This window comes from Erpetoichthys calabaricus, chromosome 3 (genome assembly GCF_900747795.2).
Source record: "Erpetoichthys calabaricus chromosome 3, fErpCal1.3, whole genome shotgun sequence".
NCBI classification, from domain to species: domain Eukaryota; kingdom Metazoa; phylum Chordata; class Cladistia; order Polypteriformes; family Polypteridae; genus Erpetoichthys; species Erpetoichthys calabaricus.
Window position 1 is genome coordinate 293,668,270 of NC_041396.2, and position 18,042 is coordinate 293,686,311.

At 44.0% G+C, this 18,042-nt stretch overlaps 1 protein-coding gene across 2 annotated transcripts in view; it reads left to right on the forward strand.

The window, feature by feature from the left end:
• Positions 1-18,042, forward strand: part of asic1b (acid-sensing (proton-gated) ion channel 1b) — a 572,780-nt gene that overhangs the window by 457,227 nt on the left and 97,511 nt on the right. For both annotated transcript variants that reach the window (XM_051925074.1, XM_028798539.2), the window contains one exon: positions 9,741-9,891. In XM_051925074.1, coding sequence (XP_051781034.1) covers positions 9,741-9,891 — 151 coding nt within the window. The remainder of the gene's footprint in view (positions 1-9,740; positions 9,892-18,042) is intronic.

Sequence of the window (18,042 nt, forward strand, 5' to 3'; positions counted from 1 at the left end):
GGGGGCCAGGTCCAGTGAGTAGGGGGGGTGGGGCACGAGTGTCATGCCCTGACTGGTCAAAAACTGGCAAATTTGCAACGCTGTTTGTGTCCTGGGCATTGTCACGGTGAAGGAGCCATTCGCCTGACTGCCACAATTCCGGCCTTGTCCTCTGCATTCTCTCTCAGCTATCTTAAGACCCCCAGATAGTAGTCTTGGTTGACCATCTGACCCCTTGGAACAAATTCCTTGTGCACAATGCCTCTAATGTCAAAGAAACAAATCAGCACCGTGTTCACGTTCAATCTCACCTGTCTGGCTCTTTTGGGCCTTGGTGAATCAGGATTCTTCCACTGGTTCGATGCTTGTTTCATTTCAGGGTCATACTGGTAACACCAACTCTCGTCACTTGTTATGACCCTGGACAAGATGTCTGGGTCACTTTCAAGCTCCATTTTCAAGTCTTTGCACACATTGAGTCTAGTGTTCTGGTGGTCATCTGTCAGCAGACGGGGGACAAATTTGGCCGAAACACTCCTCATGCCCAGTCAAAATGTGCTGAACTGAGCTCCATGTTACCCCTGTAACTTCTGACAACTCATCAATTGTGTAATGATGGTCTTCATTTATTTTTCACAGATTTTTGCAATGTTTTCATCGTTCTGGCTGCTTAAAGGGCATCCAGAACGGGATTGATCCTCGATGCTTAAATTTCCATTTTTGAAGCATGAAAACCATTCGAAAACTCTCACCCGACTCAGAGCTTCTTCCTTGAAAGTCATCTGAAGCATTTGGAACTATTTTGTTGGTGTTTTGCCAAGTAGAAAACAAAATTTCAAACGAGTTCTTTGTTCTGTGAAATTTGAAATCATGATTTCGACAGGGTCGCGAGAACAGCTTCTAAAAACGATGAATGTGTGACACGTGAGATGGTTTCACAGAGGCGTCCGCCTGGTTACTGACTGGCCAGGGATGAGAGAACAAACACTGACCTCGATCCAACTACCTCCTCTCGCCGTCCAGCCACACGGTGGCCAGTCTCGTTTCTTTTGGGTCCCCCCTCTTATCTTGTTTGTTTCTTTAAGTTCTCTCATACAGCGGAACCATTTCTAAACGTTCAGAGAACTGTATGTCTATCCCATTGCCATGCTGTAAATGGGTCTTTTAAGTCCCTGTGTACCTCTTCTAAACAACAACTTATTCAATTAACACACTGTATCTTAGTTATAGCAAGAAAGTCCTATCTTATATTAACTTACATGGGGCAAAAGGCTATACAATTGACTATGACTATGGCTAAGCAAACACTAATATGAATTTAACTTAAAGCATTAACTTTCTCAGATTGGCTCTTTCAGTAGCCATTAGGAGGTCGGTCAGTTGCTGCCATGGAGGGATACACGTGGTTTAGCAAAAATACTAAAGTAGGCCATGGCATTGAAAAGATGATAGATTGGTAAAAATAAGCCCAAAGTATGCCAAGAATATATTCCTCATACCATTACAGGACCACCACCACCAGCAGCTTGACAGTTGGGTGCATGGATTCATGCTGTTGACCATACTATCTGTGTGCCTCAGCAGAAACTGAGATTCATCAGGCCAGGCTATGTTTTTCTAGTATTCACCTGTCTGGTTTTGGTGAGCTTGTGCCCGCTGCAGACTGAGCTTTCTGTTCTTTGCTGACAGAAGTGTAACCTGACGTGGTCTTCTCTTGTTGTAGCCCATCTACCATCTAGGTTTGATATGAGATGCTGTTCTGCTCCCCACAGTTGCACTCGGTGGTTATCTGACTTTCCGCAGCCTTTCTTTCAGCTCAAGCCAGTCTGGCTATTCTTCTCTGACCTCTCCCGTCAGTGAGACGTTTCCATCCAGTAGAACTGTCGTTTACTGGAAGATTTTCACTTCTTGCACCATTCTGAGTAAACTCTAGAGACTGTTGTGTGTGAAAATCCCAGGAGACCAGCAGTTACAGAAATACTCAAACCAGCCCACCTGGCATCAGCAATCAAACCACCGTCCAAATCATTAAGATCATACAATGGTGTTTGATGTGAGCATTAAGCAAAGCTCCTGGCCTGTGTCTGCATGATTTGAAGCATTGTGCTGCTGTCACATGATTGGAGCATTACATAATTACATGGATAGTAAGCTGTAAAGGTGATCCAAATAAATAATCCAAATAACAGTGAGTATAGTCTATATCTATACAGTATATATTTATGTAAAAGTCAAATAACACGGACTCACTCATCACGAAATCTCCTGAACCATGAGGAGTTGGGACTTGAAATTTGGAATGTAGATTACCCTTGGCCCCTAGGTGCTCACTAAGAAACGGTTTTAAAACTTTTGTGGTCCAAGCGCGAAATTTCTTATGGTTTTTCAGACCCGTTTGTATTTCTGTCCGCTTTTCACGAGAGAACTACTTAACGGATTTAGATCGGGTTTTTTTTCTATAATTTGCTTGAACATTCCGTTGATTTTGTGACTTTTCTCATTGCGCAAAGTATCATAGTTCGCTTGCGGTACCGGTTTATTAGAGAGAATACGAGAGAGACTCATCGGGCTGTGGGGAGGAGGGCAGGGCCCTGCTCACTCACGCGTCTGCCTCGGGGAGTAACCTTAACTCCTCTTAGTTAGCGAACAAGAGAAGTACTTAACGGATTTTGATCTTTTTTTTTTTCTATAATTTTCTTGAACATTCCGGTTGATTTTGCAACTTCTTTCATTGCGCTAAGAATCATCGTTCACTTGCAGAAGCGATATATTCGCGCTAATCCGAGACAGAGGCTGTTGTCCAAGGGGAGGGTGAAGATTGACGTCGGTAGTGGAGAGCTGGTTGGGGCCTCCTCACTGTCCTGCTTCACTACTCCGAGGAAGAAGCCGCCGGGGGGCAGCTAGTGTATATATATATATACAGAATACTGGATATATGTATTTATATATGTGTGTGTGTGTGTGTGTGTGTATGTATGTGTATATTGTATACCAGTAACGGCAGACAGCACGATAATGCACAGTGAATACACTTGACTTGACCATTCCTAGTTATCATCCTCTTTCTCTGTACGTTTACCATTCGTTTGCTCAGAGGTTGATGTGCTTGCTGCTTACTGAGCAGCTCTTCTTTACTCCACCCTAGCGGCCTGCTGCTTCTCTTCTTTTGTCGGCATCTTTTTGTGTTAAAACTGATTAAGTTAGTTTTTATGTTGCAATTACTTAGTACGTTTTCTTTAATCTTTCACTTAATCTGGCACTTAAGTCTTCACTCTGCCTCAAGAATGATTAGCAAAGGTGGTAGGGAATGAGAACGGCGCCCATACGCATGTGCTGCACGGCCACCCTGCTGCGCTCTGCCGAGAGTTGATTCTACAATAAAATAAAATAAAAACAAAAAAGAGTAATAAAATCATCACCCCGAAAGCGGATAGTAGACGTCACGTAGTATATGTGTACTAAATTTCAAGTCAATAGGTGAAACGGTTTGCGAGCTACAGGTGATTTAAAATCCTGGACAGACAAACAAACAACCATGGTAGCGTATTATAGAAGAAGATAGTAACCACAAGGGGGCACCACCTTGCCCCAATATGCAGACATGATATTCCTGAACACCAAGTGTTGCCACCAACATTTTTCTAATTAAATGTCGGCCAATTGCACAGGTATACGCAAATTCTGTTCCTCATTCTATCCTCCTGATGAGTGTTGCCTGCTGCCTCCCAAATCTGACCCCCTGAAGTGAGGCTGCATACGTTTTTTTAAACAGGACCCAGGACTTGGTCATCCGGAGTACTTCTAGATTAGCCGGGAACTGTGGGGGGGGGGGGGGGGAATAGTCTTTCCTCGGCAGCACCTTCTGACCCTGATAGGTTTGTACTTCAGGACTGCATGCCCCATGCCACCCTGCAGGTGTCTGAAATGGAGAAACACTGTCACCTGCCATGTGGGGGCAACAAACTGCTCCAGGCACTAACGTTCAAGCCAGTTCATTTATTCTTCTTCTTCTCTCTGTGTCGGGATAAAGAATGTAAGGCATTCCGGCCAGGTTGATTCTTAACTCCCACCACTAAGGCCTTCTGTCCACTTATATAATATATATACACTGTGCATATTTTATTGTGACTTCTAGGGGGCTGAGCCTTGTGCACCAGACAGCTCCACAACACACAGTTCCAGGCTAAAAAAACATATTTATTAGACAAAGACACCTTCATGGGCTTTAAATACAGTCCAAAACTGTACCATGAAATATTATGAATTCTTCTCCATCTCCTTTCACTCCTTTGTGATGAGCATCGTCCACTGCCTCCCAACTCAGTCTCGTCTGTATGAGGCCCAAGTAGCTCCTTTTATGTGGGACCTGGGAGTACTTCCTTTGCTATGGTATTACATGTCTGAAGAACTTCCAGGCCACATGGAAGCCCCATGATGGGGGGAGGTTCTTTTCCCACAGTTCCCCCTGGTGGCACCGAAGGATGCCTACAGAGTCCCCCTTTCACACTACAATTCCCAGGCAACACTGCAGGTGCCTCTGGTTTACTCATCTGTGAGTAAACCAGAGGAATACTGCCAAGTCTTGCACTGAGGGATGAATTAATCTCAATATCCAACCTTTCATAGTCCACCTGTTATTCATTGAAGATCTTCCCAGCCGGGTTCCTCCTCCACTACTGTGGTCCTTCCATTACGACCTCTCAGCCAGGTAGGATATCATCCTCAACCCGAGTTGGGAGGCCAGTCCATTCTTCACAACATTTGCAACATAAATAAACAATGACCTGTACTAATGAGGTCCTGGCAAATCATTGACAGTTTCCTGAGTTGACCTTTTTATTTTCATTGCTCACTAATAAAACCCTCAATGTGGATTCTCTTATATTCTATGATTCATCCTTTGCAGGTGCATCTCAATAAGTGAGAATATCATCGAGAAGTTAATTTATTTCAGTAATTCAATTCAAAAAGTGAAATTCATAAATTATATAGATACATTACGCAGAGTAATATATTTCAAGCGTTTATTTCTTTTCATTTTGCTGATTATAGCCTACAGGTAGTGAAAACGCAAAATTCAGTATCTCAGAAAATTAGAATATTTTGAAAATGTTCAAAAATGTAGGCTCCTGGTGTCCCACTCCACTCAGCTAATTAACCCAAAACATCTGCAAAGGGGTCCTGAGCCTTGAAATGGTCTCTCAGTCTGGTTCAGTAGGCCACACAGTCAGACTGCTGACTTGACAGACGTCCAGAAGACAAACATCGAGACCCTCCACAAGGAGAGGAAGCCACAAAAGGCCACTGCTGAAGAAGATGGCTGTTCACAGAGTGTTGTATGCAAGCATATTGATGGAAAGTTGAGTGGAAGGAAAAAACTTGACAGAAAAAGGTGCACAAGCAACAGGGATAACCACAGCTTGGAGAGGGTTGTGAAGATCTGGGGGAGATTCCCAAGGAGTGGACTGCAGCTGGAGTCAGTGCTTCAAGAGCCACCACACACAGACATGTGTATCCGGGACGTGGGCTACAACTGTCACAGCGTTCCTTGTGTCAGACCACTCCTGAACCAAACACAACGTCAGAAGTGTCTTACCTGGGCTAAGGAGAAAACGAACTGTTAACAGCTCAGTGGTCCAAAGTCATCTTTTCAGATGAAAGACAATTTTGCATTTCATTTGGAAATCAAGGAAGAGTGGAGAGGCACAGAATACAAGTTGCTTGAGGTCCAGTGTGAAGTTTCCACAGTCAGTGATGATTTGGGTAGCCATGTCATCTGCTGGTGTTGGTCCACTGTCTTTTATCAAGTCCAAAGTCAATGCAGCCATTTACCATAACATTTTAGAGCATGTCATGCTTCCCTCTGCTGACAAGCTTTATGGAGATGCTGATTTCATTTTCCAGCAGGACTTGGCACCTGCCCACTCTGCCAAGAAGTACCAATACCTGGTTTAATGACCACGGTGTGTATCACTGGGCTTGTCTGGCCAGCAAACTCGCCTGATCTAAATCCCGTAGAGAATCTGTGAGGAAGAGGAAGATGAGAGACACCAGAGCCAACAATGCAGACAAGCTGAAGGCCACGATCAAAGCATCTTGGGCTTCCATAACACCTCAGCAGTGCCACAGGCTGATCACCTCCCTGCCACGCCGCATTGATGCAGTCATTCATACATAAGGAGCCCTGACCAAGTATTGAGTGTGTACATGGACATACAGTCATGGCCGAAATTATCGGCACCCCTGGAATTTTCCCAGAAAATGTACCATTTCTCTCAGAAAATTATTGCAATTACAAATGTTTTTGTAGATACATGTTTATTTCCTTTATGTGCATTGGAACAACACAAAAAAACAGAGAAAAAAAGCCAAATCTGACATCATGTCACACAGAACTCCAAAAATGGGCCGGACAAAATTATTGGCACCCTTTCAAAATTGTGGGTAAATCGTTTTATTTCAAGCATATGATGCTCATTTGAACTCACCTGTGGCAAGAAACAGGTGTTGGCAATATAGCAATCACACCTGAAGCCAGTTAAAATGGAGAAAAGTTGACTCAACCTTTCTGTTGTGTGACTGAGTGTGCCACACTAAGAATGGAGAACAGAAAGAAGAGCAGAGAATTGTCTGAGGACTTGAGAACAAAAATTGTGGAAAAATATCAACAATCTCAAGGCTACAAGTCCATCTCCAGAGATCTTCATGTTCCTTTGTCCACTGTGCGCAACATAATCAAGAAGTTCACAACACATGGCACTGTAGCTAATCTCCCTGGACGTGGACGGAAGAGAAAAATTGATAAAAGACTGCAATGAAGGATAGTCCGAATGGTGGATAAACAAACCCAAACAACTTCAAAACATATTCAAGCCGTTCTGCAGACTCGGGGTGCAACAGTGTCAGCTCGAACTATCCGTCGACATCTGAACGAAATGAAACGCTATGGCAGGAGAGCCAGGAGGACCCCACTGCTGACACAGAAACATAAACAAGCCAGACTGGAGTTTGCCAAAATGTACTTGAGGAAAACAAAATCCTTCTGGGCGAACGTCTTGTGGATAGATGAGACCAAGGTAGAGCTTTTTGGTAAAGCTCATCATTCTACTGTTTACAGAAAATGGCCTACGAAGAAAAGAACACAGTACCTACAGTCAAACATGGTGGAGGTTCTAAGATGTTTTGGGAATGTTTTGCTGCCTCTGGCACTGGATGCCTTGACTGTGTGCAAGGCATCATGAAATCTGAAGACTACCAAAAGATATTGGGGCGCAATGTAGGGCCCAGTGTCAGAAAGCTGGGTCTGCGTCAGAGGTCATGGGTGTTCCAGCAGGACAATGACCCCAAACATACCTCTAAAAGCACTCAGAAATGGTTGAAGACAAAGCGCTGGAGAGTTCTGAAGTGGCCAGCAATGAGTCTGGATCTAAATCCGATTGAACACTTATGGAGAGATCTCAAAATTGTTGTTGGGAGAAGGCGCCCTTCAAATCTGAGAAACCTTGAGCAGTTTGCAAAAGAAGAGTGGTCAGTAATTCCAGTTGAGAGGTGTAACAAGCTTGTTGATGGTTATAGGAAGCGCTTGATTTCAGTTATTTCTTCCAAAGGGCGTGCAACCAGATATTAAGTTGAGGGTGCCAATAATTTTGTCCAGCCCAGTTTTTGAGTTTTGTGTGAAATGATGTCAGATTTGGCTTTTTTTTCTCTGTTTTTTTGTGTTGTTCCAATTCACATAAAGGAAATAAACATGTGTATACCAAAACATTTGTAATTGCAACAATTTTCTGGGAGAAATGGTGCATTTTCAAGGAAAATTCCAAGGCTGCCGATAATTTCGGCCATGACTGTATGCTTCAATAGGCCAACATTTCTGTATTAAAAATGATTTTTTTATTGTTCTTATGTAATATTCTAATTTTCTAAGATACTGAATTTTCAGTTTTCTCTACCTGTAGGCCATAATCAGCAAAATGAAAAGAAATGAACGCTTGAAATATATCGCTCTGTGTGTACTGAATCTATATAATATGAGTTTCGCTTTTTGAATTGAATTACTGAAATAACATTAACTTTTCGATGATATTCTAACTTATTGAGATGCACCTGTACTTTAAACCCTCCTGCCCAATCCAAAAGTCCAAAACTACTCAAATATTTTTTTTTTTTTTTTTTCTACCAAATTCAACCAGACCTTTGCAACTCTTAGCAAGTACTGCCATGGTGGTAACAAAATAGTAATGAAACATTTTGAGACCCCTGCATTTTTATGTACTCAGTTTGGTTGAAATAGTGCATGTCATGGGCGCAGGCATTTCACTTGACATATATTTGTTAATAAGCTCATGGTTGTGTCAATGGGAACGGGTCAGCAAAGGGGACAAGGAGTAGAGGCCTCTTCTGTCTTACTGGCCACTATGCTCAATTCGCCTGACGTGGTCTGTTCCGTTGATGACACTCACACTTTTCACCAGTCCCATCGTCTACTGATTATTTAATCACAGATGCTGTCCTTGGTATAGTTTGCCAGCAGGTTTTTGTTTTTTGTGCCAATTGCTTGCGATGCGCACCTCTTAGACATTTCATTTTTCTTGTCATGATGTGACTTTTTGTTGTCTACTAGCTAACTTATGCAGATTTCAAGGATCATTGCGCCCACGCGTCTGCTGCGTGTGACGTTCACACAATGTGACACACCAGTTACTCATTCTTCACTTTAGTCTACAGATGCACAAAATATTTTTTTTCCTATTTTAAAAATGCCACATTTTTGTAGAAGTCTCGTGGTTTAGGTCTGGAGGACACCCTATTCCTGCCTCATGGTGGTGTCCCCTGGGACAGTGACTTGTGAGCATGAAATGCTAAGACAGGAGAAGCAGATTTTAAGTGGGCGACATGAAAATGCTGAATCATATCCTGGGGAGTCCAGTTGTGACATAACAGTGGAACATCATTCATCTGCCCAGTGGGGCCTAGGTGGTCTCGTGGCCTTGGAACCCCTTTAGATTTTTTTTTTTTTTTTTTAATTTCTCCATCCCTCTGGAGTTTTTTTTTTGTTTGTTTTTTTCTGTCCTCCCGGCCATCAGACCTTACTTTATTCTTTGTTACTTAGTATTGCCTAATCTTCCATCCATCTATCCATTTCCCAACCCGCTGAATCCAAACACAGGGTCACAGGGGTCTGCTGGAGCCAATCCCAGCCAACACAGGACGCAAGGCAGGAACCAATCCCAGGCAGGACGCCAAACAACCACAGGACACACACACACCAAGCACACACTAGGTCCAATTTAGAATCGCCAATCTACCTAACCTGTACGTCTTTGGATCGTGGGAGGACACCGGAGCACCCGGAGAAAACCCACGCAGACACGGGGAGAACATGCAAACTTCACACAGGAAGGACCTGGGAAGCGAACTATATTGCCTAATCTTATTTTTTATATTTTTCTTTTTTCATCTTGTAAAGCACTTTAAGCGACATCATTTTTATGAAACATGCTCTAGAAATAGATGTTGTTGTCTTCCATGAGTTGTGTTTCACCATATTGGTAATCTCATTGCCTGACTGCTTTATCTTATACCCATCATTTGTTTCTCCTCTGTGTCTTTTGTCATTTGTTCATGTCCCCAGATAAAGCTTGACATTCCTGCAGTTTATCTGTCCAGCTACGTGAAGACGCCATTGACATTCTTGTGACCTGTTTGTTGTGCCTTCTGAATTGACTTCATTTTATTTTCTTTTTGTCTTTCTAATCTTGCAGATATTTACTCGATATGGGAAGTGTTATACTTTCAACTCCGGCCTGGACAACAAGCCTCTGCTGATGACAGTCAAAGGAGGGATGGGAAATGGCCTGGAGCTGATGCTGGACATCCAACAGGACGAATACTTACCTGTGTGGGGAGAGACAGGTCAGTGCGCACTGCTGTGACACACAGGGACTGAGCCAGTCTGGAGGACTGTGAAAGTGGCCAAAAAGTGTGATTTTAAAATAAGGTGTAAACTACAGGGGTGGGGAGCGGTGTCTGGAGTCCTCAGTAACATATTTTAAACTTCCTTTGAAAGCCAGAAAATTGTGGGAGTCCCTAAAAATACATGGGATAGGCATGGCTAGATGCATGAGTGGCAGCATGGGTGGGGTTAGATGCTTGAGTGGTAGCAGACTGGGCAGGACTAGATGCTTGAGTGGCAACAGGGTGGAAAGGTCTAGATCAGAGGTATCCAACTCTGGTCCTGGTGGACCACAGTGGCTGCAGGTTTTCATTCTAACCATCATCTTAATTAGTGAGCCATTTTTGCCGCTGATTAACTTGTTTTGCATTCTTTTTAATTGACGTCACTCAGACCCCTTAGTTGTTCCTTAATGAGCAGCCAAACAATAACGAGACACAAAACAGGCTCCCACATGACTAGCTAACATTAAAATAAGGTTTCAGTCATGTTGGCCTACTTAGGTCACCAAAACATCTTGACGGTGGTTTTAGAAAAAAACGGAAAATCAGCAGTCTGCTGTGGCAGAATGAGAGAAGCAACAAGTCAGGATATTCAATAACAGCTTCAATTAATGGCAAAAAATTTGGTTTCTCATTAAGAAACTGGTTGGAGTGAAATTGGCTGGAGTTTGACCTTCCAATTTAGCTGGTCATCTGTTGGCTCATTTCACATCTTACAGTGCACCCGGAAAGTCTTCACAGCGCATCACTTTTTCCACATTTTGTTATGTTACAGCCTTATTCCAAAATGGATTCAATTCATTTTTTTCCTCAGAATTCTACACACAACACCCCATAATGACAACGTGAAAAAAGTTTACTTGAGGTTTTTGCAAATTTATTAAAAAGAAAAAAATTGAGAAAGCACATGTACATAAGTATTCACAGCCTTTGCCGTGAAGCTCGAAATTGAGCTCAGGTGCATCCTGTTTCTCCTGATCATCCTTGAGATGTTTCTGCAGCTTCATTGGAGTCCACCTGTGGTAAATTCAGTTGACTGGACATGATTTGGAAAGGCACACACCTGTCTATATAAGGTCCCACAGCTGACAGTTCATGTCAGAGCACAAACCAAGCATGAAGTCAAAGGAATTGTCTGTAGACCTCCCAGACAGGATTGTCTCGAGGCACAAATCTGGGAAAGGTCACAGAAAAATTTTGGCTGCTTTGAAGGTCCCAATGAGCACAGTGGCCTCCATCATCCGTAAGTGGAAGAAGTTCGAAACCACCAGGACTCTTCCTAGAGCTGGCCGGCCATCTAAACTGAGCGATCGGGGGAGAAGGGCCTTAGTCCGGGAGGTGATCAAGAACCCGATGGTCACTCTGTCAGAGTTCCAGAGGTCCTCTGTGGAGAGAGGAGAATGTTCCAGAAGGACAACCATCTCTGCAGCAATCCACCAATCAGGCCTGTATGGTAGAGTGGCCAGATGGAAGCCACTCCTTAGTAAAAGGCACATGGCAGCCCACCTGGAGTTTGCCAAAAGGCACCTGAAGGACTCTCAGACCATGAGAAAGAAAATTCTCTGGTCTGATGAGACAAAGATTGAACTCTTTGGTGTGAATGCCAGGCGTCACGTTTGGAGGAAACCTGGCACCAGCCCTACAGTGAAGCATGGTGGTGGCAGCATCATGCTGTGGGGATGTTTTTCAGTGGCAGGGACTGGGAGACTAGTCAGGATAAAGGGAAAGATGACTGCAGCAATGTACAGAGACATCCTGGATGAAAACCTGCTCCAGAGCGCTCTTGACCTCAGATTGGGGCGACGGTTCATCTTTCAGCAGGACAACAACCCTAAGCTCACAGCCAAGATATCAAAGGAGTGGCTTCAGGACAACTCTGTGAATGTCCTTGAGTGGCCCAGCCAGAGCCCAGACTTGAATCTGATTGAACATCTCTGGAGAGATCTTAAAATGGCTGTGCACCGACGCTTCCCATCCAACCTGATGGAGCTTGAGAGGTGCTTCAAAGAGGAATGGGCGAAACTGGCCAAGGATAGGTGTGCCAAGCTTGTGGCATCATATTCAACAAGACTTGAGGCTGTAATCGCTGCCGAAGGTGCATTGACAAAGTATTGAGCAAAGGCTGTGAATACTTATGTACAGGGGATTTCTCAGTTTTTTTATTTTTAATAAATTTGCAAAAACCTCAAGTAAACTTTTTTCACGTTGTCATTATGGGGTGTTGTGTGCAAAATTCTGAGGAAAAAAATGAATTGAATCCATTTTGGAATAAGGCTATAACATAACAAAATGAGGAAAAAGTGATGCACTGTGAATACTTTCTGGATGCACTGTATTTCTGTTTGGCTGCCATTTCATGAAAAAAACAAATCAATTCAAAGGACTGAATCCTTAAAAACAGGGCTATTAAAATGAAGGGAAAATGAGTTAATTAGTGGTGAAAACTGATTAGGAAAAGGGTGAGAATGAAAACCTGCAGCCATGGAGTTGGATACCCCTGGTCAAGATGCTTGAGTTTCATCAGGCCGAGTGGGGCTAGATGCTTGAGTAGTATTAAGATTGGAGGGGCTAGATGCTTGAGGGGAAACAGGATTGGAGGGATTAGATATTTGAGAGGCAGCAGGCCGGGTAGACCGAGATGCTTGAGTAGCAGCAGGATCAAAGGGTTTAGATGAATGAGTGGCAGCAGGAGTGGAGGAGTTAGATGCTTGAGTGACAACAGGCCCACTGGGGCTAGATGTCTAAATCATCCTGGACTCCTTCCACACACTCTCAATCTGCCTCTTGTACAGTCTGCTTCCTTGCACATTCAAGGCACCATCTGCCTCGGTCTTCCTAACTCTGTAAGATATTCCAATCCAGGAACCTTCCCAAGATTTGCTGGTAGGTGCTCACCCAGTGAAATGGGTTTTAGATGATGGTAGTGCAAGTCTTTTGATATATAAATATAAAGCCAAGAGCGCATTTGTCATATTTTAGAAGCCATATTAGCTTCTTGTAGTGGCACAGCAAAGTACGGAAGAGTCGTTCTTGAATTTTTATGTCTGCTTTTTTTATTTTATGATTTTCCATTGCACTAAACAGTAAATTCAGCACTGTGTGCTGGGTTTTATACGAGAACTCATATGATGACGGATGGCACCTTGTGTGTGTATTTGATTCACACCTTCACTGCAAGAGGCAGCTTGAGCATTCAGTGACATGTTGTCACAAACTACAGAGGACAGCGGGTGATGACACAGTATTGGCACAGGACTATCATTACAATCATCCCAGGACACCACACTAAATTACTGTTACACTCATATGTTGTACAAATAATACATAACTTTTTTTTCTACTTAATTCAAAGGGCTTTACAAAATAATTCCTAATAATTGTTAATGGTTACATTCACATCAGGCCATAAAACAGAATCATAGAAAAAAATATATGGACACAAGATTAGGTTGGGTGGAAGCACTGAATTGCCTAATAGCAGTGGGCAGAAAAGACCCCCAGAGGCGCTTCTTAGCACACAATGGAGGAATGAGCCAATGGTGCTCCAAGAAAGTGCCTCTGGGATGGGATGGAGGGGATTTTTCATGATGGCATCCAATTTTGCCACCATCCTCTTTTCCACAACAGATTTCAGTGTTTCCAGTGTTAGCCATGGGATGGCTTAGGCTTTCCATCCATCCATCCATTTTCCAACCCGCTGAATCCGAACACAGGGTCACGGGGGTCTGCTGGAGCCAATCCCAGCCAACACAGGGCACAAGGCAGGGAACCAATTCTGGGCAGGGTGCCAACCCACCACAGGACACTCACAAACACACTCACACACCAAGCACAAACTAGGGCCAATTTAGAATCACCAATCCACCTAACCTGAATGTCTTTGGACTGTGGGAGGAAACCGGAGCGCCCGGAGGAAACCCATGCAGACACGGGGAGAACATGCAAACTCCATGCAGGGAGGACCCAGGAAGCTAACCCGGGTCTCCTAACTGCGAGGCAGCAGCGCTACCACTGCGCCATTGTGCCGCCCCTTAGGCTTTCCTGATTGGTTTAATGCAGGTATTCTGTGTCTTTAGAGCTCAGATTTCTTCCCCAGAAGACTGTAGCGTAGATCACCACACAGGCTACTATGGACTGGTAGAACATTTCCAGCAGCTGGCTGTACACATCAAAAGACCTGAGTCTCCTTAGGAAGTCTGGTCTGCTCTGACCCTTCTTGTACAGAGCTACTGTGTTGTCACACCAGTCCAGTTTGTTGTTTATGTGAACCCCCAAGTACTTGTAGCTCTGCACCACTTCCACCTCCTCTCCCTGAATGGTGTTTATCTCGGAGGCTCTTTGGCATGGCAGAAGTCCACCACCAGCTCTTTTGTCTTGCTGATGTTGAGTTGCAGGTTGTTGTCCCTGTACCACAAGATAAAGTCCTCCACAGCTTTCCTGTACTCTGAATCTTTCCCATTATTAATGCAGCCTGATGGACGAGTCATCTGAAAACATCTGTAGATGCCAAACGCTGGTATTGTGCTGGAAGTCTGTTGCGTTGAGGGTGAACATGAAGGGGGACAGGACAGTTCTAAGATTCGCTTTATACACCACCATTTCTGACACAGAGTCCTTCAGCCTCTCAATCTGCTGTCTGTTGGTCAGGTAGTCAATGAGAGCATCTAGATTTAAAGCCTTTAGCTTTTTCCCCATTCGATGAGGAAGAATGGTGTTAAAAGCACAAGAAAAGTGAAAGAACATGATCCTGACTATGGTACCAGCTTTGTCCAAATGGGAGTAGGCTCTGTGTAGCCTGTAGATGAGAGCAACCTCCACACCTGTATATGTCTGATATGCAAACTGCAGAAGATCTGGATGTTCATGAAACCAGGGGCCGTAGTTGTTTTAGGACTAGACTCTCAAAGGTCTTCATGATGTATGAAGTAAGAGCAACTGCTCTGAAGTCCTTGGAATCACTGCAATGTCTTTTTTGTAGCACTGGGACCACACAGGATGTTTTCCGCAGCTGGGGAACCTTATGCAAAATTAAAGAAAGGGAGAACAGGTGCTGAAAGACCCCACAGAGCTGGCTGGCACATGCTTTCAGCACCCTGGGGCTGATTCCATCCAGCCTTGAAGCCTTGTTTATGCAGAGTTTTCCCAGCTCTCTTCTCACTTATCTGCAGAGACGCACACTCCAGGGAGTGGAGGGGGAATGGAGGCCAAATGCGTGATGTCATTATAGATGGTGCAGGACACAGATGGAAGTTGGGATTCCAGAACCTCTTTGGAATGCACACAGGGGCTAGCAGTGTTGGGCTGGACTGGACTGTCAAGAATGAGTGAAGTGCTTCAGTTTATTAGCTTGGTTCTTGTTCCCTTCCTCAGCATGTTTAACAGCCTGCTTGTAGCTACTGATAATCTTTATCCCTTTCCACACTTCCTTCATGTTGTTTTGCTGTAACTTGTGCTCAAGTTGGTCTCTGTCACAGAGCTGCTTCTAACTGTATCCATTTGATTTCACCCTTATCTCCAGACCTGAAGGCTCTCTTCTTCATATTCAGTAGGGTTTTCCATTTTTTTTTTTATGATCCATGGCTTATTGTGGCGCAGTGGGTAGCGCTGCTGCCTCGCAGTTGGGAGATCTGGGGACCTGGGTTCGATTCCCGGGTCCTCCCTGCGTGGAGTTTGCATGTTCTCCCCGTGTCTGCGTGGGTTTCCTCCGGGTGCTCCGGTTTCCTCCCACATTCCAAAGACATGCAGGTTAGGTGGATTGGCGATTCTAAATTGGCCCTAGTGTGTGGTTGGTGTGTGGGTGTGTTTGTGTGTGTCCTGCGGTGGGTTGGCACCCTGCCCAGGATTGTTTCCTGCCTTGTGCCCTGTGTTGGCTGGGATTGGCTCCAGCAGACCCCCGTGACCCTGTGTTCGGATTCAGCGGGTTGGAAAATGGATGGATGGATGGCTTATTGTTGGGGAAACAGAGCACTGTTTTTGTGAGGACTGTGTTATCCACACAAAATCTGCTGTAGTCTGTGATACAGTGGTTCAGTTCTTCAATGTCCTGGCCGTGTGACTCACAAAGCATATCCCTTTCTGTGTCTTCAAAGGCATCTTTCAGAGCCTCCTCAGTTGTCCTAGTTAGTTAGTTAGTTAGTTAGTTAGTTAGTTAGTTAGTTAGTTAGTTAGTTAGTTAGTTAGTTAGTTAGTTAGCCTAGTTGTCCTAGTGGTGGCTGGCAGTCACTGGACAAGGGATTGACAGCAGGGAAAAAAGTATTGAACGTGTCAACGCTTTTCTCAGTAATCTATTTCTAATGTGGCTATTGACATGAAATTTTCACCAGATGTAAGTAACAACCCAAGTAATCCACACTTACAAAGAAATCAAAACAAATAAGTCCATAAATTAAGTTATGTGTAATAAAGTGGAATGACATAGGGAATAAGTATTGAACACTTAGTAGAAAAGCCTTTGTTAGTAATGAGAGCTTCAAGACGCCTCCTGGATGGAGAAACTCATAGCATGCATTGCTCAGGTGTGATTTCGGCCCATTCCTCCTCACCAACTGTCTTCAAATCTTGAAGGTCCTGGGGGTCTCTCTATGAACTCTGATCTTCAGGTATTTCCATAGATTTTCAATGTGATTCCAGTCGGGTGATTGACATTCTCGCAGCTTCTTTATTTTCTTTCTCTGAAACTAGCAGAGAGTTTCCTTGGCTGTGTGTTTGGCGTCTTTGTCTTGATGAAATGCCCCCTCCCCCCTCGTTTCATCTTCAGCATCCTGGTAGATGGCAGCAGATTCTTATCAGGAATGTCCCACTACATTTTTCCATTCATCCCTCCTTCAATTCTATGAAGTCTGCCAGTATTGTGGGGTGTTTTTGGGGTGATGTGCAGTGCCATTTCTCCTCCAGACATGGTGTGTGTGCAATGACATCCAAAGAGTTCAGTTTTGCTCTCCTCTCACCAGACTCTACTCTCTATTCAGTATTTCATTGGCTTGTCCAAATGTTGTGCTGCAAACTTTCAATGAGCTTCAACGTGCTTTTTCTTCAGTGGTGGAGTCTTGTGCGGTGAGCGTGCGTAGCGGTCATGGCGGTGGAGTGAATCACTTACTGGACCTGCTAATTCCTAGTCTTTCTGAAGCTCTTGGCGAGTGGTCCTGGGCTCTTGGACGACTCTTCTGATTATTTTTTTGACTCCTCTGTCAGAAATCTTGTGAGGAGCACCTGGTCACGGCTGGTTTATGGTGAAATGATGTTCTGTCCACTTCCAGATTAACGGTGCTCACTGGAACATTCAGAAGTTTAGTAATCCGTCTGTCACCAATGCAATCAGTAAGGTTGTGAAGGTCTTGAGAGAGCTCTTTGCTCTTACCCATCACAAGATGCTTCTTGTGTGACACCTCGGGACTGAGAAACCTTTTTATAGACCATCAGTTAGGACTAAACCAGCTGATATTCATTTGCACTGATGGGGGGCTATCAGGATTGCTTTCTAAATACTCACAGATGTCATGGGGTTTCTTGGCTTTCCAGGCCTTTTTGCATTTCCTTTTCTTCATGTGTTCAATACTTATTCCCTGTGTCATTCCACTTTATTACACATAACTTAATTGATCGACTTATTTGATTTGATTTCTTTGTATGTGTGGATTACTTGGGTTGTTACTGACATCTGGTGAAAATTTCATGTCAATAGCCTCATTAGAAATAGATTTCCTGAGAAAAACATTGCTGCATTCAATACTTATTTTCCCCGCTGTATATGCAGCTATGAGCTGTACCAAATTATGGTCTGATCAGCCTAAAGATGGCAAAGCAACAGAGTTCTATGCCTCTTTAATGCTGGCATGTAACAAGTCCAGGGTCCTGTTTTCTCTTGTTGTACAGTCCATTAACTGGTAAAAATTGGTGGTGGTGGAGGTGGAAAGTGTGAAACATCGTTAAAGTCCCCAAAACTTGTGATGAAAGCACTGGAATGGTCAGTCGAGAGTTTGCCTGTTACAGAGTATACCATATCTGTTGCGATTGTCGTGTCTGTAAACTGTGTAAACCGCCAGCACAATCACATGTGAAAACTCTCTCGGCATCAAATAAGGTCGTAAACCTACCACTAGCAGCTCAACG